The following is a 25,000-nucleotide window of genomic DNA, read 5'->3' on the forward strand; positions in this document are numbered from 1 at the left end:
AAACCCGAGAGCGCTGACTGGATTCCCTCTCTGGCCCACAGCACATTAATATTTCATAGACTCATAGCCAGCCCATGTGTGAACTGTGAACGTGACCACGTGCACCCCCCACCCCACTTGCCACACACACACACACACACACACACCTTAATCTCCATCCCACACACTCCTGAATGTTTCATGAGCAGTAGGCTCCTCGATAACAAAGCCAGTCAAAGAGGAAGTGATGTCATCCACATGCGCCCAAGGATGCAAAATAATTAGGAAAGGGGACAGAGGAAAGCGGAAAGAATGTCCTGAACTGAGCCATCAAAACACACATCAACGATTAAAGTTCCCTTGAGTATGACTTTTTGAAGTCAAAATTCTTTACGGCAGTCAGTAGCCTTTAGGAACACGTCGGAGGAAAGCCAAAGTCTTCAGAATTAGAATGAGAGAAGACCTTTAGTGAACTGGACCATTGTCCTCCTATGACCATGCTGGCTACACATCAAGAGGGCTGTTGAAAGACCTGCACCAACAATCATCAACAACTTGAAGGGCACACAAGTGGTCTTCTTGAGTGGAGAATTTCAGGCCCTGAGATGCCCGAGTCAGGACAGGAGCCACATGGACCTCAGTACATAAGAGCCAAGCCGTGGATTGTACCTACCAGGCATATTAATCCCTACCATTGCTCATTGCACACAAAGAAATTGCATTTATGCCTCACCAGTGTAACCGCAGAAATACACCAGCGGCGATCTGAGCGAGGCGAGCGACGGAAGTAATTGACTTTGTATTGAGTCACGCGACAAAAGCGATTCTGGAGACTAGAGCGATTTGCGCGACGAGCGCAACACTTTGAAGTTGAAATCCTTTCAACTTTCTATGACGCGGTTCGGCGACAAGCCGCGACAGCCAATGACTGTATAGAGGTCAGTGACCACAGCCAATGGGAATGCTTGAATGCTTTGCCTTCTGCCTGTACGGACATACTCTAGTCTCCTCAATCGCTTGCTGCTGCACTCTGTCGCTTGAATCGCATCTCGCCTGGTCTATTCACGCGGTAAGGGGGCAGCCCCCAGCGGCACCCCAAGGGAGCCATGTGGCAAGACTGTACCACTCATTGCTCAGGGTACCTCAGCCATGGAGGAGGATGGGGGAGAGCACTGGTTAATTACTCCCCACCACCAACCTGGCCGGTCGGCCGGGAGTCGAACCACAAACCTTTGGGATACATGTCTGACTGACGCCCTAACCGCTTACTCATGACTGCCCTCATCATGCATCATGGTGAACTGTAAACATGGTAAATGACCACATGCATAATATGAGCCAATGTCAAATGAAACACTGCAAATTCACTTACACAACAGACAATGTGAGAATCTATGTCTGTGTTTACCGGTAAGATGAACACTGTCCAGTTTACTGTGGGTCCAACAGGCCTGCTGTTGTTGCCAGAGGACCTTGGTCTATGAGCAATCCTCATCCTCCTCCTTCCCATAGTCTCCTGCGTGGCCGAGTCTGCTGCTCCGCCATCTTCCCTCCTGCAGCTGCACAGCTCAACATCCAGCGCCTGACCCAACTACATCATTACATTGTGGATGAGAGCATCAGTACCGATGGCCGCCGACTGAGCAGGCCATCTTTCCTTCTGTCTAGTCTCCATCTGCCTGCCTTATCTATCCGTCTGTGTCTGCACGTCTTTATATCTATCTCTGTGCCTGTGTGCATCTGTCTGTTTCTCCACCTGTCTATCTGCCTGTGTATGTGCGTCTGTGTGCATCTGTCTCTGCCTGCGTGCATCTCTGAGCAGCTTTCTCTTTGCCTTCGTGCATCTCTCTGCATGTCTGCCTGCCTGTGGGACCAAAGAAATCGTTCATCAGTGGTGTGTGCCAGACTTGCATTTGAAATCAGTGCATGTCAGACCACACAGGGCGATGCACGCGGTATGCACAAAAGCATGCAAAACAAGTCCCAAACTGAGCAAAAAGAAAAATTGCTGCGTTTAGACAGCATAAGCCAAACATATCCGCCGCACAGCTCTGGCAGCTGCGGCCCATTACGTCCACAGAGAGACGATGTGCAGCCAGCAACGCGCTAGAAAAATGACAAGATGGGTTAGCGCTTTAGTGCCTGCTTGGAGTTCAGCATGCAACAAACTTACTTAGGCTGCAAAAAATAAAAAACGCTGGCAATCATTTGTCTGTGACTTGTCAGTGCTGCAGCGAGCATCAAAAGCGGCAATTACTAAGATTTATGCACAATGGGGACGACTGAGAGAAACATGGATGGATGGATGGATGGATGGGTGGGTGGATGGATGGATGGCTGGCAGCCTTTTCTCTTCAGCCAATAAAACAAAACAACAAGGGATGATGTGGTGAAGAGGGGGAAAAAGAGGAATGAAAAATGTGTTGTGCAATTCCAGTTTGTTTGGAGAGAAGAAAAAAAAACAGCTGAGGAGCAAATCAGATTCCTTATCAGCTTTGGCATCCAAGAGGGAGAGATTGAGGGAAGGAGGGAAGGAGGGACAGAAAGAAAGAGGTACAGAGCGAGAGAGAGAGAGAGAGAGAGAGAGAGAGAGAGAGAGAGAGAGAGAGAGAGAGAGAGAGAGAGAGCGAGAGATTTGCAGCAGGGGAGGAGGGTAGCCCTGAACTCTCTGCTGAGAGTTAAGTGGGTAACCCATTTACTTAGAGCTACTTTAAACTCCAACCCAGTCTAGGCAGAAGACTCTCTCTCTTCTCTACGTCTTTTAAAATTGATGCGCTTAATGAAGATGGAGATTTTAGGCTCCCCTGCCCATCCCCATCCCCGTCTTGACTGGGTCTGGAGGCCTGCATAAGCCATGAGGGCTGGAGGGTAGGTGTGCTGTGCTGGGAGTTCGGTTGGGGGGCAGTAACACCACCACCCACCAAGCTCTTACTTGGGCGACAGATTAGCATTGCTGGTGGGTGTGAGGCCTGGCCAACTGTGCTGTTCGTGGAGTGGAGTAGAGAAACAGCCAGCCTGTGTGCTTTCGAGGGAAAGAGGCAGGAAGAGGAAGGGAAGTGTTACAGCAAAAGCATAAAAAGCAAAAACAAGCAAGCAGCATTGTGGGTTGCAGTAGAGTACAATTAGTAGTGAATCTGTGCACGTATTAGGCCTGTAAGGGTACACTGTATTGTATTTGTACTGAACCGAACAGACCTGTACCGAACCGAACAGTGCGGTACCGAAAGGTTGATTGACAGGCAACTCTGATCATGTTTTTATATTATGCTGCCTGCTACTACATGCAGTGGCTCATGCAGAACGCTGAGAGAGAATGCAAGAAAAAAACAGGTGTAGAGGCTTGTTCTTTGTGAGACTTTGAGAAAAGTACCATTTCTTACGCTGATTAACTCTCTGACCCAAAGTCGCAGTTTGAATGTATTTTCCTTTTACATATACTGTACCAAAAATGTACCGACCCCAATAAACAAGGTACGTAGCGAACCGTGATTTTCGTATACCGTTACACCCCTAGGCAGTAGGCACGCATTACTGAAGTTACGAGGAGACCTGTTGTAAGGTGCAGAGCGAGAATAAAAGAGACGGCAAGAAAGCGGTGAAGAAAAGTGGCACAGCCGACTGAAATTGAGATGTCACACTTACAGCCCATTCCATTCCATCTCCTGTGTTGCTCCACACCCCATGACCTCGGCAGTGGCAGCAGCACCACAACACTGCCCCAGGCAGAGTCAGTGGCAGCCATGCCCCCAATCCCATCACAGTGATGCTGCATGGCTGGGCTAACCATCACCCGGTCAGGCTCAGGGCCTACCCTACCCCCTTACCATACCAGTGTCCCTTCTGCTTTCAACTCGCCACACAAACAGTGAAATCTTCCCCCTCCCCTTCCCATCTCTCTTCAATTATACTGTATATAAAAATAATGCTAAATAATACAATTCTTTCCCCAGTAGCTGGCAGATGCATCTAGTTGAAGAAGCCAGAGCAGATCACATGAAGCCAATTAGGACATCTGGTCACCAAGATGGAGAGAGAGAGAGCGAGAGAGAGATAGAGAGAGCAAGAGAGAGCGAGAGAGAGCGAGAGAGCGAGAGAGCGAGAGAGAGAGAGCGAGAGAGAGATAGAGAGAGCAAGAGAGAGCGAGAGAGAGCGAGAGAGCGAGAGAGCGAGAGAGAGCAAGACAGAGACAGAGACCATTTCTAATGGGACTCCCCGCCACTGTACTCCAAGATGTGTGTGGGCAGACTAAAGCCTGGATGATTAGACCCTCTCGTCTCCTTTACCATATAGCATGTCCTCGTCTCTCTCTACTCTCGTGGTCAGCTTTCGCCCAGCTCATCGGATCAAATTAGGGAAGACTAACAAGGACCTGAGAGTGGAAACATGGTCTGCTGTTTCTCAAGAGGGGCTCTTCAGCCCCCTCCAGGAGGCATTAGGGAGCAACCAGGGGGTGTTGAGAGGGAGAGGACCATAGAGGTAGAAAATAACACTAGAGGTGACCCCGCCCCCCTTTTTACGGCAATCTGTAGCGGCCGTTATCTGTAGGTAGATCAGAGAAATGGAAATTAACAGAGAACGAGGCTCACCTCTGTCAAAAATGGCTTAATCATGTGAAAATGTCCATCAACACACTATACAAGGACAATAGTTAAAGTGTGTTGCTAACTATGTTCATAAAATATATTATTTGATTTTTAAATGTATTTTATCGACTCATATGATTTAAGTAGATATTTAGCCTGACATTTCAAATCCGGTCTTTGATTAATGTGTTACTTCATATTCACACAGTTTTAGTCAATTTTTGACAGGGGTGGGCGTGTTCTCCATTGACTTGCATTGCCTGAAGGTACCTACACGACCTACGGAAGTTGGGAAGCTCCATCTGCCATTTCCCATTGCTGTCGCAATGCTGTGTCCTCTCTAGTGTTATTTTCTACCTCTATGGAGAGAAATGTGGTCCTCTGGCAGGTGAGGAGTGCAGCATTTAGATGTGAGACCATACGTGTCAGGGCAATACGAGCAAAACCTGACAGAGAATGTGGATTTCAGTAACTAACCGTCTCGCTCAAAACAGGAGGGCTAAGCTCCAAAAAGGAGCCAAGTTCCCCACAACTACACTCTTTCGACTAAGATTAACTGGATGAATGACAATCTTTACAGAAGCCACTTATGTAAAAAATCCCTTGTTCTTGTTTGATATTGGCTTGGTGCCTCCAGGCCTAGAGTCAATAACAAAGCAAACACTTAATTTGTCAAGGGCAAACACAAACTGATCCTTTCAAAACATACTTGCTATTTGTCCACACACATGCTGCATGCCGTGCTTCAATCTTCGTATTCTGTGTACAGTAGGCACTCAAAAGTCAATAGAGTCTTAGGGTGTAGGTTTACACGGTAGTTTAGCTTCTTCGTTGGTCTCCTCTGCCATCAGTATAAGAAGGTTTAGATCATAGCAATCATCGGGGTAGAGACTAGGCGGACAAAGATGCGTCCGTCTATGCTCTATACTCTACTGCCTTGTGGACACAGGAGGGAATTACAATTAGAGAAGACGTTTCAGACGGACAGACAGACAGACCGACCGACGGACATACCCCCTTATAGAGATGCTAGGACGTATCAAAACTTAAACCTGGTGGTTATACAGCAGCGGAGAACACCTGCATAATACTGCGGACTTGCAGGACCTCATGAAGTAGACGTCTATGTCTACGTACCACAGAAGGCTGAAATCAATCCCTTTTTGACATGGCTTGAATGCTGCCTTGCAGTCACAGAATGCTTCCTTTGGAGGGCAGCACGCTTTAGAATATATGTTATAATCTTGTAATATAGAATATACGTATATTACATGCAGGAGCTTGATTTCAAGGCAGAGAATTCCACATCCTGTTGATGGGGGCTTGCTTTTACTTAAGCGATAATCCCAAACACTCAGACATCCCTGCTGCAAGCTTACATACAGACACACAGACAGACAGGGCTGGCAAGGCTTAAGAAGCTAATAAGCCTGAAGGAATCAGCCAGCAGCAGTAGCAGTAGCAGCAGTCATTCTACACCAGGCACATCTGTACTGAGGAGCAGGGAAGCCGAGAGGGGTGGAGAAAGAGGTGCGTTTTCCCGGGCCAGGGAGATGGGGGGGAACCCAGAACTGTGATCCCACTACATTCTACATATTGGGTGGGGAGGACTCAGAGGACCACCCCCAATCCTGACCAAAGCTGACAGTGGCCCGGCTGGGGAGGGCTGCCCATCTTGCAGGCACGTGGCTCACTCCCAGCCGTGGCAGAGGCAAAGTGCTATACTTGGGACTTCCAGAGGGGAGCCAGCAGGTGATCCTCCCCGGGGTCCTCCTGCACCCACGGTAGGTATCGCTCTGCACTTACAGTTACAGTTACAGGGGGGATGGGTGCCCACCACTCATGTTTCAGGGAAAGTAGCAAGCAACCGATACGATATGCCACCCCCCCCCCTACTCCACTCGCACGGCAAGTGAGGTCTGACTTTTGCACTGGCATGCGAGAGATAAACCCCATGTGGCGATAGGCAGGATACACTGTTGAGACAGCGATAAACGTGTAATAAGAGGTGAATTGCCCCATTTTCCTGGCGGTATCTTGATAGATAACATGTGGCCTAGCTCAAGCTGAGAGACGTTTCAAACCTGCAATTTTTAAGAAACACCCACGGAGCTGGGCTATACTGGGATTTACAAAACACAATTACACTTTCATTATTTATAGACGTACATCTGGGTGCTTTTTACTAACCATGGGGGCCCACATCATATTTAGGTCTTAGGGTTTGAAGCCCAAAACAGCTTACTTCAATTGCAGCCATACCAAGGCATGTAATGAAGGGTTGAGAGACAGATAACATTTCTATTTTATCACAAGTGGGTTGCAACTAGCCTCGACTCAGGCCTGCTCTTTGGTGCTTCACACTAGGACAAAAATCAAACTCTCCGTTTCTGTGGCAATACCCGAGGCATCCAGAGTTTATTTTTATTAAATCAAATAAAAAACACCACACTTTTTTCACACAGATGAAGTATGCGGTGGGAACTTGACCTAAATGCAAACAGCGCTTCACCCCTCACAGAGCTTCATGCACACTAGCAAACCATTCTAACCAGCGGCCGAGATGCTGAGAGCTGCTGAGAGCCGTAAGAAGGCGGTTCATGTCACACATTTTATGTGCGCGCGCGCGCACACACACACACACACACACACACACACACACACACACACACACACACACACACACACACACACACACACACACACACACACACACACACACACACTTTTTAGCAGAAGGGTGTTAGAGGCTGTGTTGAAGCAGCAATGATGGAGGGAGGGCTGGAAAACAGCAAGAACTGCTCCAGAAATACCACAGAGGAATAGTGAAGAGTGTGTGAACAACAGTGTAATACTGGCATGGTGGGAACAATCATCACTGCAAATGCTTATCAAATATAGTATTATTGTCACTGTTAAGCTGCAAAATACCAAAACCTTTGCAAACAATATTTGTTTATTAACCTGAAGTAAACCCAAATGCACATGAGCGTACAGTATCAAAACGTAGGACAAGGGGGGGGGAGATGCAAGATGCACACAGGCATGCATCAGAGTCAACGTACAGTATCTAGCCTATACAGTCAAGCTGAGAAAAACACAATGCAATCCCTTGCGGTTAAGAGCAGATGCAGAGGAAATGGAGGGCGGAGTGAACATTCAAAAAGACAACACTCAATTTGCCGCCTGAATGCTGATGAGCCAATGAGCCGTGCCGGTTTTGCGCTGCCACATCTTTGTAATGGCGGGAGGCTTTTCTGCAGCACACAGCTGATAAAAACCCCATACAGGAAACACAGCCACAGCCGATACAACAGCAAACCCCAGAGCGAATCGCTATGCATGCATCCAACTGCCACCACTGCTCTCGTACGTTCGCAATGGCATGACATGCAATAACGCGGTGGCCTGGGGCATGCCATGCCCGATGACTCAAGCAGCCAAGCATCTGCTGCCTTGGCCAGAGACAAAACATCTTGCAATGAGGTCATCGCGATTATGTCCAGACGCACACAATAATAAAAGGTCTTTCATTGAGGAGGATTTTGGGGAGGTGCAAACAACGCTAATGAATTGGGCCCCTGTGCTGGCCATGATATGATATCCCCTTGTTATCTGGAGGACCTGATGCTAAAAATATAAAAAACACATGAAGCTCATCAAAAGCTGGCCAGACCACTGAGGCAGAACCACTTCCCCATGCCGCTTCCCCTACACAGTCACTCACTACTGCTGCTGCTCTATCATTAGCAGCGCGTTTCACTGGAGGAATTGGGGGAGGGCGTGGGGGTTCCTTTCCAAAACTGCGGTTTATGCACAACAACACTGTGTGCACTCTAGGATCAGGATCTGAGGAGGCGTTAAACGCCCTCCAGTCCAGACTTCAGAGTCAACTATTTCAGCCGGGCCAATTAGCACACCATTACGGCACGGTTATGCTAATCACGTCGGGATTTTCCCATTTGAACTTGGAATTTAACACTCTCGTGACGCATTAAAATGGGTGTGTACCTCTTGAACAGCGGAGCGTTCATCAAACCCACTGATAAGTAAACGAGAAAGTAGACCTAATGGCATGTTCGGCTCCATGACTGCATCCAGTTCACTTAACCTTGGAATATTGCTGCGGCTGGCAAGAGGTTCAGGCCATTGCACTTCAACCACACACACATCCACGGCTCTGACATTGCTGTCGGCACTAATTAGCCTCAGCTAACAGAAGTAGGCCAGTTCAGCCCCAGTGACCACTTCACTCCCATCCTGCTCCACTGGTCACCATGCCACCACCACAGACCCAGAGACCACTCCACTCTCCACCTAATGACGTCTATCCAGGGCTGCTGATAGCTTTGGCCCGGGCCTAGGACAAAGTCGACGGAAACGGTTGACTGACACCCCCATGTATACAATGTACTGAGGATCCAAATATGCCCCCATCCTCCCTCTTCCCTGTGCCCGAGAAAACCGACCCCTTTGTCCACCTCCCCTGTGTCCATCCATGAATCTCCACCCTATAGTGGGGACTGCACTCCCTAGTGGAGCCTGGACCCTCCCTGGTGACTTGTATTGGGAGAGTTGTGATGATGAGTGGTCTCTTGCTGGCTGGCTGTCTGTCTGCCTGCCTGGGTGGCTGCTGAACACAGTGGCAGGCGTAGAGAGACACACAACCCAAGTGCCAGTGGAAGAAGGTAGTGCAAGGGTCAACGACCACCTCTTACAGGGATGGTTTGCACTTGCAGCGTGAAAGCCCTGGGTGGCTGAGGAGTAAGACGCAAGGCAGGCAGGACACAGAATATGCACTAGTTGCCATGATGGTACATTAAATTATAATAAAAATAATAATTTTCCTGAGCGTAAAAAAACACTACACAAAATCTAGTATGGACGTCAATCCTGCAGCATAAACCCTGCTCATCATTGATCCATGTCATACAATCAATAACACGACACATCCTACAACAAATAACACGACACATCCTACAACAAATAACACTCCTTTGTGGTCCCATCCACACACCTGCCTTGTTAGGGCTGAAGACATCTCTTTGAATTCCCCTGGTCAGTATAGCGACAACATTTTATTCGGTACAATAAATGAATCCATCTTTTTTTCCTTTATAGACAACATGTCAGCACAGCACCATCACACCTTTTCACAACACACAAACAACTATCACTCCAGGGGCCTCATGTACGAAGCTCACTTACGGACAAAAAAGCTACTTAAGTTGTTTTCCACGGTCACGGTCAGATGTACTAAAACAGACTAGGCGTGGAAAACTGCGGATCTCCACGCGAATTTCAGGGCTGCTGTGGAAGTTTCCGTAAGCATGGAAGTTGCCGTAAGTGGTGCATTGCGTCTTTTTGGCGGCACACTGAGGCATGCAGCGCAACTACATGTGTTGTACACAGTCGGAAATATTGCAGAGATGCAGCCAGTTAAACGTGGATTTTAATGTTGAGGCCCGTGATTTTTTTTTAAAAAAAGAAGAAAACCACCTCAACCATATTATTAATTGAGACAGCTGATTAAAATGAAGCGGACTCTGAAACTATTCTGGAATTACAACGAAATTGGATGCCCAATGGCAGTAATTATTTCAAGTATTTGGCAGCTATTAAACATTGAATATTTTCTGGATCTGCGATGTGTCTTCTCGCATTTGTTGGGAAAGTCCTCACCGCAGTGCTTGTCTTTCTCTTTTACTGTAAAATTAGTCCATCAATTAACATGTTATTTTATAGGCTAACTGAGTATTGGCTGCAAGTTATTCATAGGCCTACATGTGGCGTAGCCTACATGTGTCATCTTTCATATTTATACCCGACATAAATGTTTATTTCTCGGAAGCCTTGGCGACTGCCTCATCGCAATGTGTTTTGATGTAATGCCTTGTAAATATCAATTGTTGGGAAACCTGCATTGTACTGCAGTATAACATGACATTTTTTTCTGCAGTCCTCACATTAAGTATTAGGCTACCGATGCCTGATTTTATACACGCCAAAGTAATTTTGTTAGGCTATTGCGCGCAGCCTTTTTCCTTTTAAATTGGCTACCTCCGAAACAGCGCCTTCACCTCGCATCATGAAATAGGTTCTAGGCATATTTCCCGCGTTCTCCTTCCCGCGTTCCCTTTCCAATTCTTTCAACCAATGAATGCACATGAATGGGTCTGTTCATACTAATTAGAATATTCATATTGAATATTTAAGGGAGGAGGCAAGGCGGAGACTTGGGCCCGTGTGTGCTCGTGCATGTGCGCAAGATTTCACGGCAAAACCTGGTTACGCACTTATTGATACATCCGGATTTTTTTGTCCGTAAGTAACTTTCAAGATTTTGGCGCCCGCACTTTCTTGGTAGGAAATCCACGCACTTCTTTGTACATGAGGCCCCAGGCCTTTATCTCCCAGCATCAGAACTATGCAGAGTATTTTTACTGCAATGGCTCCTGGTATTAGCAACGGTTCCTGGAAAGAAATTGCAGAGGGGAAATGACCTAGAAGAACTGATAGATAGCCTAATAAAAGGGCTGTGTGTGACACAGGCTTCCAGCTTGGCACAGCACCAGGAAGAGAACACCCGGCGTCTGCTGCAACAACTGACAGGGTATCAGACGATGAGCAGAATAGAGCCAAAGTGCAGACTAACTTCCAACAAAGCCAAATGTTGTAATGTCAGTAAAAGCGAAACTTTCCTCATGAATATGATTCAGACAGAGTGCCAAAACATAAGAGCAATGCCAGACTTCTGGTGAGCTTCATGAAAACAGTCCACTCACTGATCGCCTCACACTCGCATGGACCAGTCAAACTGAACCTCATCAAGAGATTTACTTTACAGATCCAAAACGGCATCATTTATGATAATAAAACAGTGCAATAAGCTTTGACAACAGCATTCTTTCTGTAACTAGGGACAACAGTACACATACCACACTGGATAGAGCTGATGAGCACTACACTTCCTGGAACAGTCAATACAAACTGGAACTGACCAACCCCCTTCCTACACTGATCTGCCACAGACATGCTCCCCCTCATCCCACTGACTCCCTTTATGATGTTGGTCATGATCTGTACTTCTTGTTTGTCTGATCACGCCTGTTTTCCTGTGTCCACAACACGCCTGGGAAATTTTCATTGAAATGGGAGCATTGAGCAATCTTTCCATTGTTATCTTTTTGAGTCAATCTGAAAATCAGTCTGCTTATTTCCTTTTGTGAGGCTCACACAAGCTATGGGAATTACACTAGGAATGCCCATTGAACAGTTTCTGATTCCTGGGAAGAGATGATCCTTCGGAGTGCTCGGTTTGGATAGAGGAGCTGTCAGGAATTGCATTGTCAACAGGTCCAGGCTAGTGAAATGGAGAAGGAAGTGCAGAGGATCCCTCACGCATAAGCTTACATGGATACCAGAACGTTTGAAAATAAACCCTGCAAACACACGACCGTCAGTCACTCAACTAGCTTGCAGTGAACCAAAGGACCGTTTTCTAAAAATAACACTTTTTTTTCAGAATCTCATTAAAAGAATGGGACGCAAGCACCTCTTCTACACACATGTTGCTATAAGGCATATGCTGACGAACTTCACCAAAACCATCAAGATTAAAAACAAAGCAATAGAAACTCATTTGTAGTGCAACAACCAAGACACATTTTCATATTTTGATCATGAAGAACCTGCATTTGAATATGAATGGGATAATTCCATATTGAAGTAGGTTAAAAGCATGCATCCAGCTATTGGCATTCCTCTTTCGGAAATGAGTTTCTGCATGAGGCAGTGCACTAACCAGCAGAGAGCTCAGTGCATGGCAGCCTGTTATAGTCCTTTGGGACTGCAGCCTGTAACTGAAGTGTTATTGTATAATAATAACTTAATACACAAGGACGAGGAGTCTCGGATATAAAGCTCAGCTGATTACTGTTTACTGGGCAACTGGTAACTAACAACAACCGATAGACACATTACAGAATACAGTGCAACTGCGCGGCCAACATTCTATATATTACTCCGCGTAGGGTAATAGTGCAGTTAGATCAAATATCACANCATCCCCCCTGTTTAACTATAAAAACAATCCAATAAATATTTCATTAAGTTCTGCGCTTATACATTAACTTCATATTACTTCAACCATAAATATTTCATTTAAAAAGTTCAACTTCACTGTTAAGCAAAAGGCATATTAAATTAATTCAAGACATATTGACATATTGTTCAATTTTGGTAATCACTATAAATTGACAACTGGAACTCTTTTTTTTTTTTTTTTTTCATTTAGAAAATCATTCACTCAGTCTCTTAGCTGAACGAAGTTGAAAAACATGTCTTACTGGACGTAGTCCTTAAAGTGGTAGTTCGCTATTTTAGACATTAAACCCTGTTTGTGTGACTTCTGGGGTGAAGTAGAGATGTTCTCATCACAATTTTGACATTTGGTGCTGAACGGAGCATTTGGGTATCCAAGACTGCAGCCCCCCCACCTTTACATTGACTCCAATAGAGCACTCAAGCAATCGATTATAAAATGGCATTAAACTTTTGTTTGAGAAGACATGGAACTCACCGTGTGGTCAGTGGTAGACAGTGATAAATTGACCCGAAAATTGCAGCGAAATATGCCTTCTAACTGTTGTTTAGCATTTGGCGGACCTATTTTTCCCCAGACACCGTTGAATAGCAGTAGACATCCAGCCAGTAGGTAGCGATAGTGTGTTGTTTATGTAGACATCAAGGAACGAGGTAGAACGGCTATCTTTGAGCGGGACTGGCTAAAAAAACTACAGCTTGCATACAAACCATAGATAGTAAGGTAAACAAACGCACCCCCATTTCCGGTCGCGCGGAGTAATACTAGTCAAACCAATACAATCAATGAAGACGGACAATAATGAATATATCTTCTCTGGACGCGTATTTCGCGGTGATTTTCGAGCCAACGCATCGATGCCCACCTCTGACCACTCGGTGAGTTTCATGTCTCTGCAAACGAAAGTTTAATGCCATTTTATGATCGCTTGCTTGAGTGCTTCATTGGAGTCAATGTAAAGGTGGGGGGGCTGCAGTCTTGGATACCCAAATGCTCCGTTCAGCACCAAATGTCAAAATTGTGATGAGAACATCTCTACTTCACCCCAGAAGTCACACAAACAGGGTTTAATGTCTAAAATAGCGAACTACCACTTTAAAGCGCGCTGGCTTGACCACATCCCTTCCGTATCGTGTACGGACTGGCGGAGGGTAGTTGGTGTTTAGTGGTGCTCTACTTACAGGTTCACAGGATGGTGCAGTCTCTGTCTGTTCACTGTGACCTCGCCGTTTACCCAGCCTTTGTGGCATTGCCAGGTGTGTTGTGCTCACAGCAGGTTGTTGTGCTTGTGTAGTGTGCTGTTGTTGTGCTTGTGTAGTGTGCTGTTGTTGTGCTTGTGTAGTGTGCTGTTGTTGTGCTTGTGTAGTGTGCTGTTGTTGTGCTTGTGTAGTGTGCTGTTGCTGTGTCTGTGTGGTGCGCTGTTGCTGTGTCTGTGTAGCGTGCTGTTGCTGTGTCTGTGTGGTGTGCTGTTGTGTGGGTGCGGGTGTGTTGTAGGGGCCCCGTAGGTGACTCCTGCAGCGCCTCAGCATGCGCCCATTGGGTGTCTGGACGATGTAGCTCCTTGGCTCCTGGCATTTCTGCTGGACGACTGCTGGGTGCCAGGTCCTCCTCTCCTTGTTCCACACCGTGACATGCTGTCCAGGCTGGAGTGGAGGCAGTTCTCTGCGGCAGCTGCGGTCGTGGTGGTCCTTCATCGCAGCTGCTCTGTGGGCCAGGTGTTGATGGTGTTGTTCTTTCCCCGGCTCTGCTCGGCTTGGCAGTAGGGTGGTGACAGGCCTGCCGAAGAGCAGTTCTGCAGGTGAAGGCAGCTTGCTGTCGATTGGTGTTGCCCTGACTTGCAGCAAGGCAATGTGGAGGTCGCTTTTGTCCTGAAGTGTCTTCTTGACGATGCCTTTGATGTGTCTGACATGCCTTTCAATGAACCCGTTGCTTTTGGGGTAGTGGGGAGAGCTGGTGACATGTGTGATTCCCCATTTTTTCACGAAAGCTTGGAAAGATTGTCCCATATACTGTGCTCCATTGTCTGTAAGGATTTCGTCTGGCCGGCCAAACAGAGACATGTAGGACTGCATTTTTTGTGTGATTGCATGGCTGGATACTGGAGTGGGCATTTCATCAACAAGGGGGTATTTTGTGTACCTGTCTACAGTCAATAGGTAGTGGCGTCCATTGGTTTCAAACAGGTCAGAGGCTATAGATTGCCACGGCCTGGATGGTATCTCATGTGGCTTGAGAGGCTGTTTTGGGTTGGCATCTTGGTTTTCCTTACACACATCGCACAATCTGCAAACTCTTTCAATGTCATCATTCATGTTAATCCAATACACACTTTCTCTTGCCAGTCTACGTGTTTTCTCTATGCCTTGGTGTGCTATGTGTAATTGTGCGAGTATGTCTGCAGTCATGGTGTCAGGGATAAGTACCTGTCTCCCTTTGAAGATGACTCCTGACTCCGTGGAAAGTTCATCTCTGAAGGACCAGTATTGGCGTAGCTCTTTGGGTAAGTCCTTGATGTTTTCAGGCCATCCCTGCTGGATGAGTTCTGTCAGCGCGCAGAGGTTTGGATCGTCAGCAGTTTGGCTTCGCAGAGAGTCCTGTTTTTCAGGTGAAAAGTTGACAATGGCGATGGTGAGCCTCTCTGGATCTTCAAACTCTGCGTCGATGCCGTCTATCCGCTCATCCAGCTCGATGTCGCCGTCGTTCTCTGGGTTTGGAAGTCTGCTGAGGGTGTCTGCCAGGACCATTTCAGCGCCAGGTCGGTATCTCACTTCGTAGTTGTAGCCTTGGGTCTTGATCAGCATGCGCTGGAGTCGGGGTGGTGCAGCATGCAGTGGCTTGGAGCAGATGGTGACGAGTGGCTTGTGGTCTGTAATCACAGTGAATGACTTCCCATACAGGTAAGTATGGTATCTCTGCATTCCATACACAATTGCAAGCATCTCACGTTCTATGTTGCTGTACCTCGATTGGCAGTCGGTCAGGGTCTTGGATCCGAAAGCGATGGGTCTGTTGTTCTGCACCAGTGCTATGCCAAGGCCTTTCTGTGATGCGTCCACTTCCAGTGTCAGGGGTGTGCTGGCGTCGTAGTACTTCAGGCACGCATCCTCTGTGATGGCAGATTTCAAGTCGTCGAAGCATTTCTGGTGGTCAGCTTCCCACAGCCACAAGGCGTCATTTTTTAGCAGTCCTCTCAGTGTGTGCGCTTTCTCTGCAAACTTTGGTATGTATGTGGCAAGGTAGGTTAACATGCCTAAAAATCTGTGTAGCTCATCTTTGTTTCGTGGTGTTGGCATTTTTTGAATGTCTCTAATCTTTGCGGGGTCAGGTTTAATGCCACTGTCAGTGTACAGGTTGCCAAAAAATGAAATATTGTTCTGTTTGATGACACACTTGTCACTGTTAAACACCATACCTGCCTCTGCAGCGCGCTCCATCAGTGCTGTCAGGTTCTTGTCGTGCTCCTCTTCATCTTTCCCATAGATAACGATGTCATCTGCGATGCTGGCCACGCCCTGGAGTCCCTCCAGGATTTGGTCCATCTTGGCCTGGAAGAGATCCTGAGACACACTCAGCCCGAATGGCAGACGTTTCCAGCAGTATCTGCCGAAGGGAGTGCGGAACGTCGTGAGGATTTGGGACTCTTCATCCAGATGTATGGACCAGTATCCTGCTTTCGCATCCAGCTTGCTGAAGATCTTTGCATTTGCGAACCTGGGATTCAGTTCCTCTACGGTGGGTATCTTGTGTGGGCATCTCCTCAGGCTGGCATTGAGTTTTTGAGGGTCGAGGCAGATGCGCAGGGATCCGTCTTTTTTCGTGCTGTACGCGAGGCTGGAGCACCAGTCAGTGTGGTGTTCTACTTTTCTCAGGACGTCTTGTTGCACGAGCTTGTCGAGTTCACCTTGGAGCTTGTCTTTAATGTGAATGCTGCATTTTCGTGGTGGGTCTATGAATGGTTCGGCGTCGGGCTTCAGTAAGAGCTTTGCAGTTCCTTCAAAGTTGCCAATTTTGTCGAATTGATTGGGGTACGCTCTCATGAGGTCAGTACAGGTGGTTACTTTCAAATGTTGTGGTGGTTGTCTTTCTTTCTTGATGTTGCCAGTCTTTCTCTTTACAGTGTCTACATGCAGTGTCACAAGGTTAAGCAGCTCGCTGGTGGGTAATCCAACAACAGCGGGTCCTGGTACGTCCACAACATAAAACTTGGTGCTCACCCATCTGGAGTCCTTGTACTGGCACGGGATGTTGATGGTACCAAGGCATCGTATTTCATGTCCACTGTATGCTGACAGCTTCATGTTGGTTTTCTGCAGGCGTTGGTATGCACTTGTGTCGTTGCCATACATCTGCCTGAATGTTCGCAGTGGAAGGGTGTTCCCCGATGCCCCTGTGTCAATTTTCAGCCTGAGTGTGTGTCCATGGCCTGGTACATCGGGTGGCTTCACGCTGAGTGTCGTGTAGGCTTCGTCTCTGGGTGAATTGCTGCTGATGCTGTGCATGCATTTCTCGCTGATGGTAATGGAGTGGAACTGTTGGTAGTAGTCTTCATCCTCTGAGTCCTCACAGTCGACTGCATCGACTCTGGCTCTATGGTGTGGCTTGTATCTCCCCCTGGTTGCCTGGTGTTGATTGTAGTAGTGCTTGTTTGGTGGTGGTGGTGGTGGTGGTGGTCGGGGCTTACTTGATCTCTGTGGAGTGTAGCCTGGCTGTTGTTGTCTGTTCTTCCTGCAGCACCTCGCCCAGTGTCCCTTCGCACCACACGCAGAGCATTCGTCGTTGTAGGCAGGGCACTGACGCGGTGGATGGGTTCTGCTGCAGTTCTGGCATGCCCGTCCTCGGTGGATGGCGTGGACCTTTTCGGCAGTGGTCATGCCCAGTTGCTTTAACTGCTCGTTGCCAGCTGACAGCGCCTCGTATTTCCTCCCCTCTGTTAACACTTCGGCGATGGAGTAGCCTTTGGGTTTGCTGAACAGATCGTTCTTCAGCGCGTCGTGAGGGGTACTGGCTATAATGAGCTCAATAAGGCGCTCATTCAGTTCAGCGTCGTCAAACTGACATTTCAGCGCCAGCGTTCGGGCTCTCGTAATGAAGTCATCGATACTTTCGTCGGGTCTCTGTCTGTATTGCATTAATTGAAGTCTGTGTATCCTAAAGTTCACATTTAATTTTAACTGTCCTTCGAAAAACGTCCATAACTGCTCCGGTTTCTTTTTATTTTCGTCGCTGAGTCCGCTAGCATTAAGTCTTTTGAGTCCTTCGTCTCCTATGCCTCGGCATATTTTCCTAGCTTTCTTAGCTTCATCGGTTATTTCCTCATCCTCTATGTAAAGGCACATTTTTTGCTTAAAAAGTGCTATTGCCTCGCTTAGATCTGGGTCCGACCAGTTCATTGTTGGTAGATGTGAAGCCATTGTTTACCTTACTGGTCTCGAGCGTAAACCGTTAGCCACTTAGCTTGCCGTTGGGGTTTCACCGGTGGCGAAAACAAAGTTATCCACGGACAATCTTGTTTACTTCCGTCAGGCAAAGCAGTGATGTATGGCGTTATTAGCGATCCTTTTCCGCTGCCACCATGAAGTGTTATTGTATAATAATAACTTAAGACACAAGGACGAGGAGTCTCGGATATAAAGCTCAGCTGATTACTGTTTACTGGGCAACTGGTAACTAACAACAACCGATAGACACATTACAGAATACAGTGCAACTGCGCGGCCAACATTCTATATATTACTCCGCGTAGGGTAATAGTGCAGTTAGATCACATATCACAACAGTAACTTTGTGTGTTTTCGGCACAGACACATGCAACTCAATTGCAGAAGGGGGAGAAAAGAACTAGCCAACATCCTGTGATATTGTGTAGTGGGTTCTACAAAAGAACACCTTCCTTTCCTTTTTCCCTTTTCTGCTGTGGTCTGGTTTTCTTTTCAGTCCCGTCACCCACTCAGGAGGTATTTTTACTCTGGCTGGCACGAAGTAAACAGCAAAAGACCAACTTATCACCAGGAAGAAGAAAGGGAGTAACGTCACTGCTCCTCGATCCACCATTTGTTCTGTAGAACACTTTCTGTGTCTTGAATGGGATGTTTAACCACTAAGATATGTGTAAATTTCGTCTCATAGAGAGAGAGAGAGAGAGAGAGAGAGAGAGAGAGAGAGAGAGAGAGAGACGTCATTTTCATGCCACAGCGTTGATTCTCACAGGATTGATCTAATAAAGATGGTGGATGTGGAAAGAGAGAGAGGATTTGCTGGTCAGACCAAGACGATGACAGCATGCTCAAAGAAATCAGGGGCATTCTGAACACTGACTAATGTCAGGAAGCCACAAAGGAAGTATCTGAGTCCCTCTCTCATTGTTCTCCATCCTCCCAGGCCACTAAAGGTGAACTGGAAAAAGGAGACGGGATGGAGAGACCCCCCTTTCTCCTTTGTAGGCCTGTGGTCTACCCTCTTTAGCATTTTAATGCAATGCAATGGGTAACGTATAGAAAGGTGAGACAAGTATAGAGTCTGGTTATTCCAACATTATAAAGCTGTGAATATTATTGTCACACAGAAGCCATAAGCACCAGGTAACCTACTTCACTTGAGACCAGACCTCGGTCGCCTGTGCACAGATGCCAACCAGACGATGAGGTAAGCCCAATGGATGACGTCGCAATTACAATACAACTCATTCCTCAAACCCAAAACCATTTTTTTTACAAATCAATATTTTGAAAACAACTCTCTCTCTCCGGAATCAGGCAAATTGCGTACATGTGCATGCACAGCCTAGTGCTAATATAGATTTATGTACGAGTATTATTATCATCCAAAAACGTGTTTGGATGGCAGTTTGATGTCACTGCCCAATTTTGGTTGTATGAGGAAGTGCTAGTAGTACGCTAGCTCTAGCTTTCTAAGATTGTTAGCAACATTAGCAAGCTCGTCAGCTACTCGATAGCAGTTCGCTTTCCAAATCGAAAAAGGGGCATTCGTCGGAATAATAGACACAATAATTTCAGTGTTATGGCCTTCTTGTCAACACTTGGTACTAATCAGAAAGACGCAACTTCACAGACAAACCGTGTTCCACGCTGCAAGTGAACCCAAATAAAGCTTACTACACACCTTGTGGCTTCCTCAATTTTATAGCTCAGAAGCTAGCGTTAATGTCAGCTAACATGCTAAATGTTACATTTGTTTATGACAAAGGTTGGACGCGGGGCAGGGTAGCTTGCCAGAAGCTAATACCATACAAGCAAAAATGACAGTTTCTTAGGAAAGCAAAGGAAGTTCTTTACATTGCAACGCATATAATTGTCCTGTCAACGTTTACATTGACGAAAATACGGCCAGTCCTGTGTCACCAATTTCGACAACTAAACAGCTCGCGCAGGAGAAAACATTAACTGAACTGCTATTTTATCAAGGTTGGGACTTCTGGTAAATGCATTCAGCACTCCAGTAGAATTAGTCCTCTGTTCTACCCAGAGCAACCTAGTTATAGACATAAGGGTGATAGTGAGTTCATAATGTGAGGTTATAGAAAGGGTTAAGTTGGATGCGCTGCTTTAAAATAACGGATGTCCATTGCACACACACAATTTTAGTGAGGAGTTTAACACGCGTTATTTTCCTACCAAATCCTCTCATTTAAAAGGTCTAAATCACACGACTTGCAAGGTAATGTCTTGCCATAACAGATGTGTTTATCAAGGTTGCTCATCCAAATCAATGCCCGTACCAGCGGTAGCAAAAAATACGTTCAGATACCAGCATTTCTCACCTGTAATTCTGCCCGCTCCACCTCCCATTGTGCTCGTTCCACTTCAAAACGGGCCCATTCGTGCTGCAGGAAGTGCAAGATCCCCGGGATACTGTACTGAGCCCTTACCGCCTCCCCACCATCGCCTTCGGGTAGTGGTCCTTTTCCTCCACTTTGCAATATTGAGTTGTTATTATTGTTGAAAAAGACGCCGGGCCCTGCCTGTTCGTCCATGGCCGGGCTCGGGTGACGAAATGATACCAAATCTTTCCTCTGAAGATTCTCCTCCACCCCTAGTTCTTTCAAGATATGCACCGCACTGAAAGCGTAGCGTAGAATCTGCCAACGGCGAGTTGAACTGGGAGAGAGCAAACTCAATTTCTGACAGCCAGCTGTCATTCAATGACGTCAAGCCGCATACGCACGCCCACAAGTGAGTGGGCGTTTCTTGAGACGCTAGAACCAGAGCCATACAGAGGGTAGAGTCGGGCAATCTCCGCCGTGTGCTTAGGCCGACTTCCTCTTTAGCAAAATTAGCTGTTTTAGCTTCTCAGTACTGCTCAGCGTTGCGAATGTTAGTTCCTAGCAGTGGGCGTAGCACATAGCAAATGCAATGCAGGGAATATGACAAGACTTGCTGTTCATAGTAATAACTTCAGATAAACATCACAGATGGTAAACTTTTGTGATTATCACCACCGAGACAGTTGTTGGTTTACATATTTGTGGTGATTACCCCGCAGTATAGTTCGTTAGTCCTTATTTTTGGCTGTTAATGTGGTGGTTCTATGTTGAGTCTATGGAAAGACAGCCGCTTTAGGAACACCCTTATCTCGCTGAAAGGCGGAGCTGCCATTTAATTCCTGGTCCTCCAATTGCGTAACTCTACCCTCTGTATGGCTCTGGCTAGAACTAGTCGAGGGAGGCTTGTGGCGACGTGCCTTTACAACAAAGGGATGCTGACAATTTGTGCAGTTTGTTTACCACCAGCACCAGTGTGCGTGTGAACTTGTTTTACCAGTAGTTTTGATGCTATATACTTTTTATACTCATTATTTTAAGTATGAAATGTAAGGTATATCCTCGTGAATGTCAAAAGCTAAATAAAGACATGCTGGCAAATATCTGCACTGAAATAAGCCGCTTAATGAAGATTGATAACAGGAGTAGTAGGCCTACCAATGTTTACTGAATGTTTAACTGCTAATGATGTATTTTTTGCCAGCAACTGCTCATCCATACCAAAAATGAAGCAGGTGCATATTTAAACTGAGCTTCTAAATGTTTTTAATTTTCAATTAATCAAAACAACAAATGGAGTAAAGTAGGTATTAGTTTTCAAAGCCATCATTGGTTGTGCAGTTCTTATTTATTTCACATTCTGGTCCAAGAAACAGCAAAACAAACAATAAAGCAAAAGACAAAGTGCAAACTTATTCTTTGCTTTTGATGCATGATCATTGTTACACTTTTTAAGTGCTCATTTAGTGTGTAGCCATGGAGAGCCTTATCCAAATTCATCTTAGATCTTGGTTTAACTGACAAATAAAGGCTGCACTGACACTGGCCAGTATAATACAGAACAAAGGCAACTCGCTGACGTAAAACTGTATGAAAATGAATGACAGAAGAGTCTGTAAACAGGCTTTTCCATAATCTGTTCAAGATATTTGTTCTTGGTAAAATTGCCCAAGTCTGTCCCCATACAAAAGTTACAGACTAACTATGCCTGACTACGTTGTTTGTGGTTGCCTGCCTGTACAATTTATTTTTTTAAAAGAGTAACTCAGGAATGGCTGGAAAAGCAAACATAAGGCATCTAAATAGGACAGATAAAACAAGGAGGCCTTTACATGTACAAACGAGGTAAAAGAAAAAAAAAAAAAGCAGAAAAACAACATACAGTGACAATTAAACTTTAACGGGTCAGTGATTCATTGCAAGGAGAAAAAAACAAAAACAAAAACAAGTACATCATCGTGATACAGTGGTTTCATACACACGTTGCAGAAACACTCTACTCATTACAGTTCATAATGCAGTGCACAACTCTGTTGTAGTTGAGGGGGGGAAAAAGAACATTCTGGAACTGAAAAGGAGATTCCACAATAAAACTCCCTTTAATAAGTTTAATGCCACGTGCATATGGGAAACTGCTCCACTTCATACATCCTCTGTCGTTCTATATTAAAAAGGCCCTTTGTTCCATATTTACACATAATATATTATTACTTTCTAAAGCCCAGAGGAATGTCAAAACACACTCGTACAGTACATGTGCACGGGAAAAGAATCCAGTTTACGCCAGGAAAGTAAAACACAGCAACAACATAAAAACAATGCAGAGTAGCGAAAAGAAGCGTCAGTCCAGGGTTCAAAAAGTAAAAAAAAAACCCTGCCACCAATTTGATCCAACCAGCTCTGACTCAGCTGATCATGAGAACCCAAGACAGGTACCAATGACATCAGTGAAGTCATCTGTGTTGGAAGGAAACTGTGACAAGGTTTTTATTTCTGAACCGGATTTTTGACACCTCTAGTAGTGAACCAAGTACTTGTAGTAAGAGGAAGTTGGTCTTCAACTTGATGGTGGGCAAACGCCTCCTCCTCCTTCTCGTCTTTCTCCTCAGAGGCTGGTCTACTAGATACAGTCTGTACTCCTCAGAGGAAGCTGGTCTTGAACTTCATGGTGGGCGACAGCCTCCTCTTCAGAAGAAGCTGGTCTTGAGCTTGATGGTGGGTGCGGCCTGCACCGTGGGCTGGGCCTGCCTGGCCGCCGCCTTGGCCTTGTTGCTAGCCTGGTTGGCCCGGATGGCCGTCTCCAGCCGGCTCTTGAGCTCTGGCGCCGCCCCGATCACCGTCTTGAAACCGGCCGGGTAGAGTGGCCCGATGCGCATCAGGTCCTGCAGGGCGAAGTTGTGCAAGCCCTTGGAGGCCGGCGTGGCTGAGGAGAAGGCGTTCTCGTCCAGCAGGTATGACACCAGGGTGGGGACCAGGAGAGCCAGCAGCTGAACGCCTACGAAGGGGAGGAGGGGAGAGAGAGACAGAGAGAGAGAGAGAGAGAGAGAGAGAGAGACAGAGAGAGAGAGAGAGAGAGAGAGAGAGAGAGAGGGAGATTGAGTCAGAGAGAGAGTGGACAGGGTGAGAAAAGAAAAGCAAGTGAGTGACTTTTCAGACAGGTGAGAACAAGGAAGGCGATATAAGAAGTGAAGTGACTGACACCCTCGCTGACACACACACACACACACACACACACACACACACACACACACACACACACACACACACACACACACACACACACACACACACACACACACACACAACAATGTGTTGCCACGGTACAGAATACAGAGCTTTTAGGAAAGAGATGAAAGATTAAAGACAACCAGAATATACTATGGCTCTGATACGGGTGAAAGGAAGTTGACAGGCTCATTGTGAGTCCATAATGCCCCCAGTGGTGACTAGCTCTGCTCGAAATTAAATTACTCTTTGTTCTCCCCGAAGACCAGAGATTGAGTCATCCACTGCTGCTATGACTAGTGGTATAGCATCCAGCGGGCCTAAATTTAACAATGTGTGCAGAGGACGCAAGCAGAACCCGGGGCTGTCGTAGTTATCACTTCAATCAGTGATGGTTGATGGAAAGTAAGTAAAGTAGGCTAGAATCTCTGTCCGACTCACTCACTCACTCACTCACTCACTCACTCACTCACTCACTCACTCACTCACTCACTCACTCACTCACTCACTCACTCACTCACTCACTCACTCACTCACTCACTCACTCACTCACTCACTCACAACCTACTCTCCACTCAAGACTCCTACTGCCTCATTATTCAACCACCATAGAAGGCAAATGACTCAAAACGTTCAACTTCCCGACGATGGAAGAAAACCCTGCCTGAACAGTCCTAACACTCCACCTAAATTCCCTCATTTTCTGACAATAAATCAAACGTACAAGTACACAAACACACACAGACACACATTACAAGGATGGCTGTGAGGACAGAAGGATACCCAATGCGACTAGACAACAGACATGTCTGCGGTAACCCAAATTATTGCAGGGCAACGAGCCAGTTGATAGGAGTGTGGCGTGGCGTCTGGCTGTTTAAAATTCAGCGCTGGTTGCGAAGACACTGCGAATCGCAATTACAGAGCGGGGCACGAAGACACACGGCTCCACTGACCCAATCTGGTTCATCTAACACACGCACACGCACACACACACACACACACACACACACACACACACACACACACACACACACACACACACACACACACACACACACACACACACACACACACACACACACGCACACACACACACACACACACACACACACACACACACACGCTAATCGGCACTCCACACTCGCCAACGCATCACGTCTACCCTGCACACAGAGTTCAGAGCTTTCTGGAAGGTGCCGTGGAGGGATGGAGGGATGGGGAGATGAGGCCAGGAGATTAAGAGTTGTTTTGGTAATGAAGTGGAGGACAGGGAAATGTTGTGCGATAATTTTCAAATCATTCACATAACTTATTATGCAGGGTTGATGG

At 46.5% G+C, this 25,000-nt stretch overlaps 2 protein-coding genes across 4 annotated transcripts in view; both read right to left on the bottom strand.

Annotated features, from left to right (window-relative positions):
• LOC134440741 (striatin-like) overlaps positions 1-20,775 on the bottom strand; it is a 72,341-nt gene extending 51,566 nt beyond the window's left edge. For both annotated transcript variants that reach the window (XM_063190843.1, XM_063190842.1), the window contains exon 1: positions 20,444-20,775. In XM_063190843.1, the coding sequence (XP_063046913.1) occupies positions 20,444-20,656 (213 nt within the window). In that variant the 5' untranslated portion in view covers positions 20,657-20,775. The remainder of the gene's footprint in view (positions 1-20,443) is intronic.
• Positions 20,776-21,753: 978 nt separating this feature from the next.
• Positions 21,754-25,000, bottom strand: part of heatr5b (HEAT repeat containing 5B) — a 49,109-nt gene continuing 45,862 nt past the window's right edge. For both annotated transcript variants that reach the window (XM_063191502.1, XM_063191501.1), the window contains exon 36: positions 21,754-23,438. In XM_063191502.1, the coding sequence (XP_063047572.1) occupies positions 23,131-23,438 (308 nt within the window). In that variant the 3' untranslated portion in view covers positions 21,754-23,130. The remainder of the gene's footprint in view (positions 23,439-25,000) is intronic.

The sequence above is a fragment of the Engraulis encrasicolus genome, chromosome 24, assembly GCF_034702125.1.
Source record: "Engraulis encrasicolus isolate BLACKSEA-1 chromosome 24, IST_EnEncr_1.0, whole genome shotgun sequence".
In the NCBI taxonomy this organism is placed as follows: domain Eukaryota; kingdom Metazoa; phylum Chordata; class Actinopteri; order Clupeiformes; family Engraulidae; genus Engraulis; species Engraulis encrasicolus.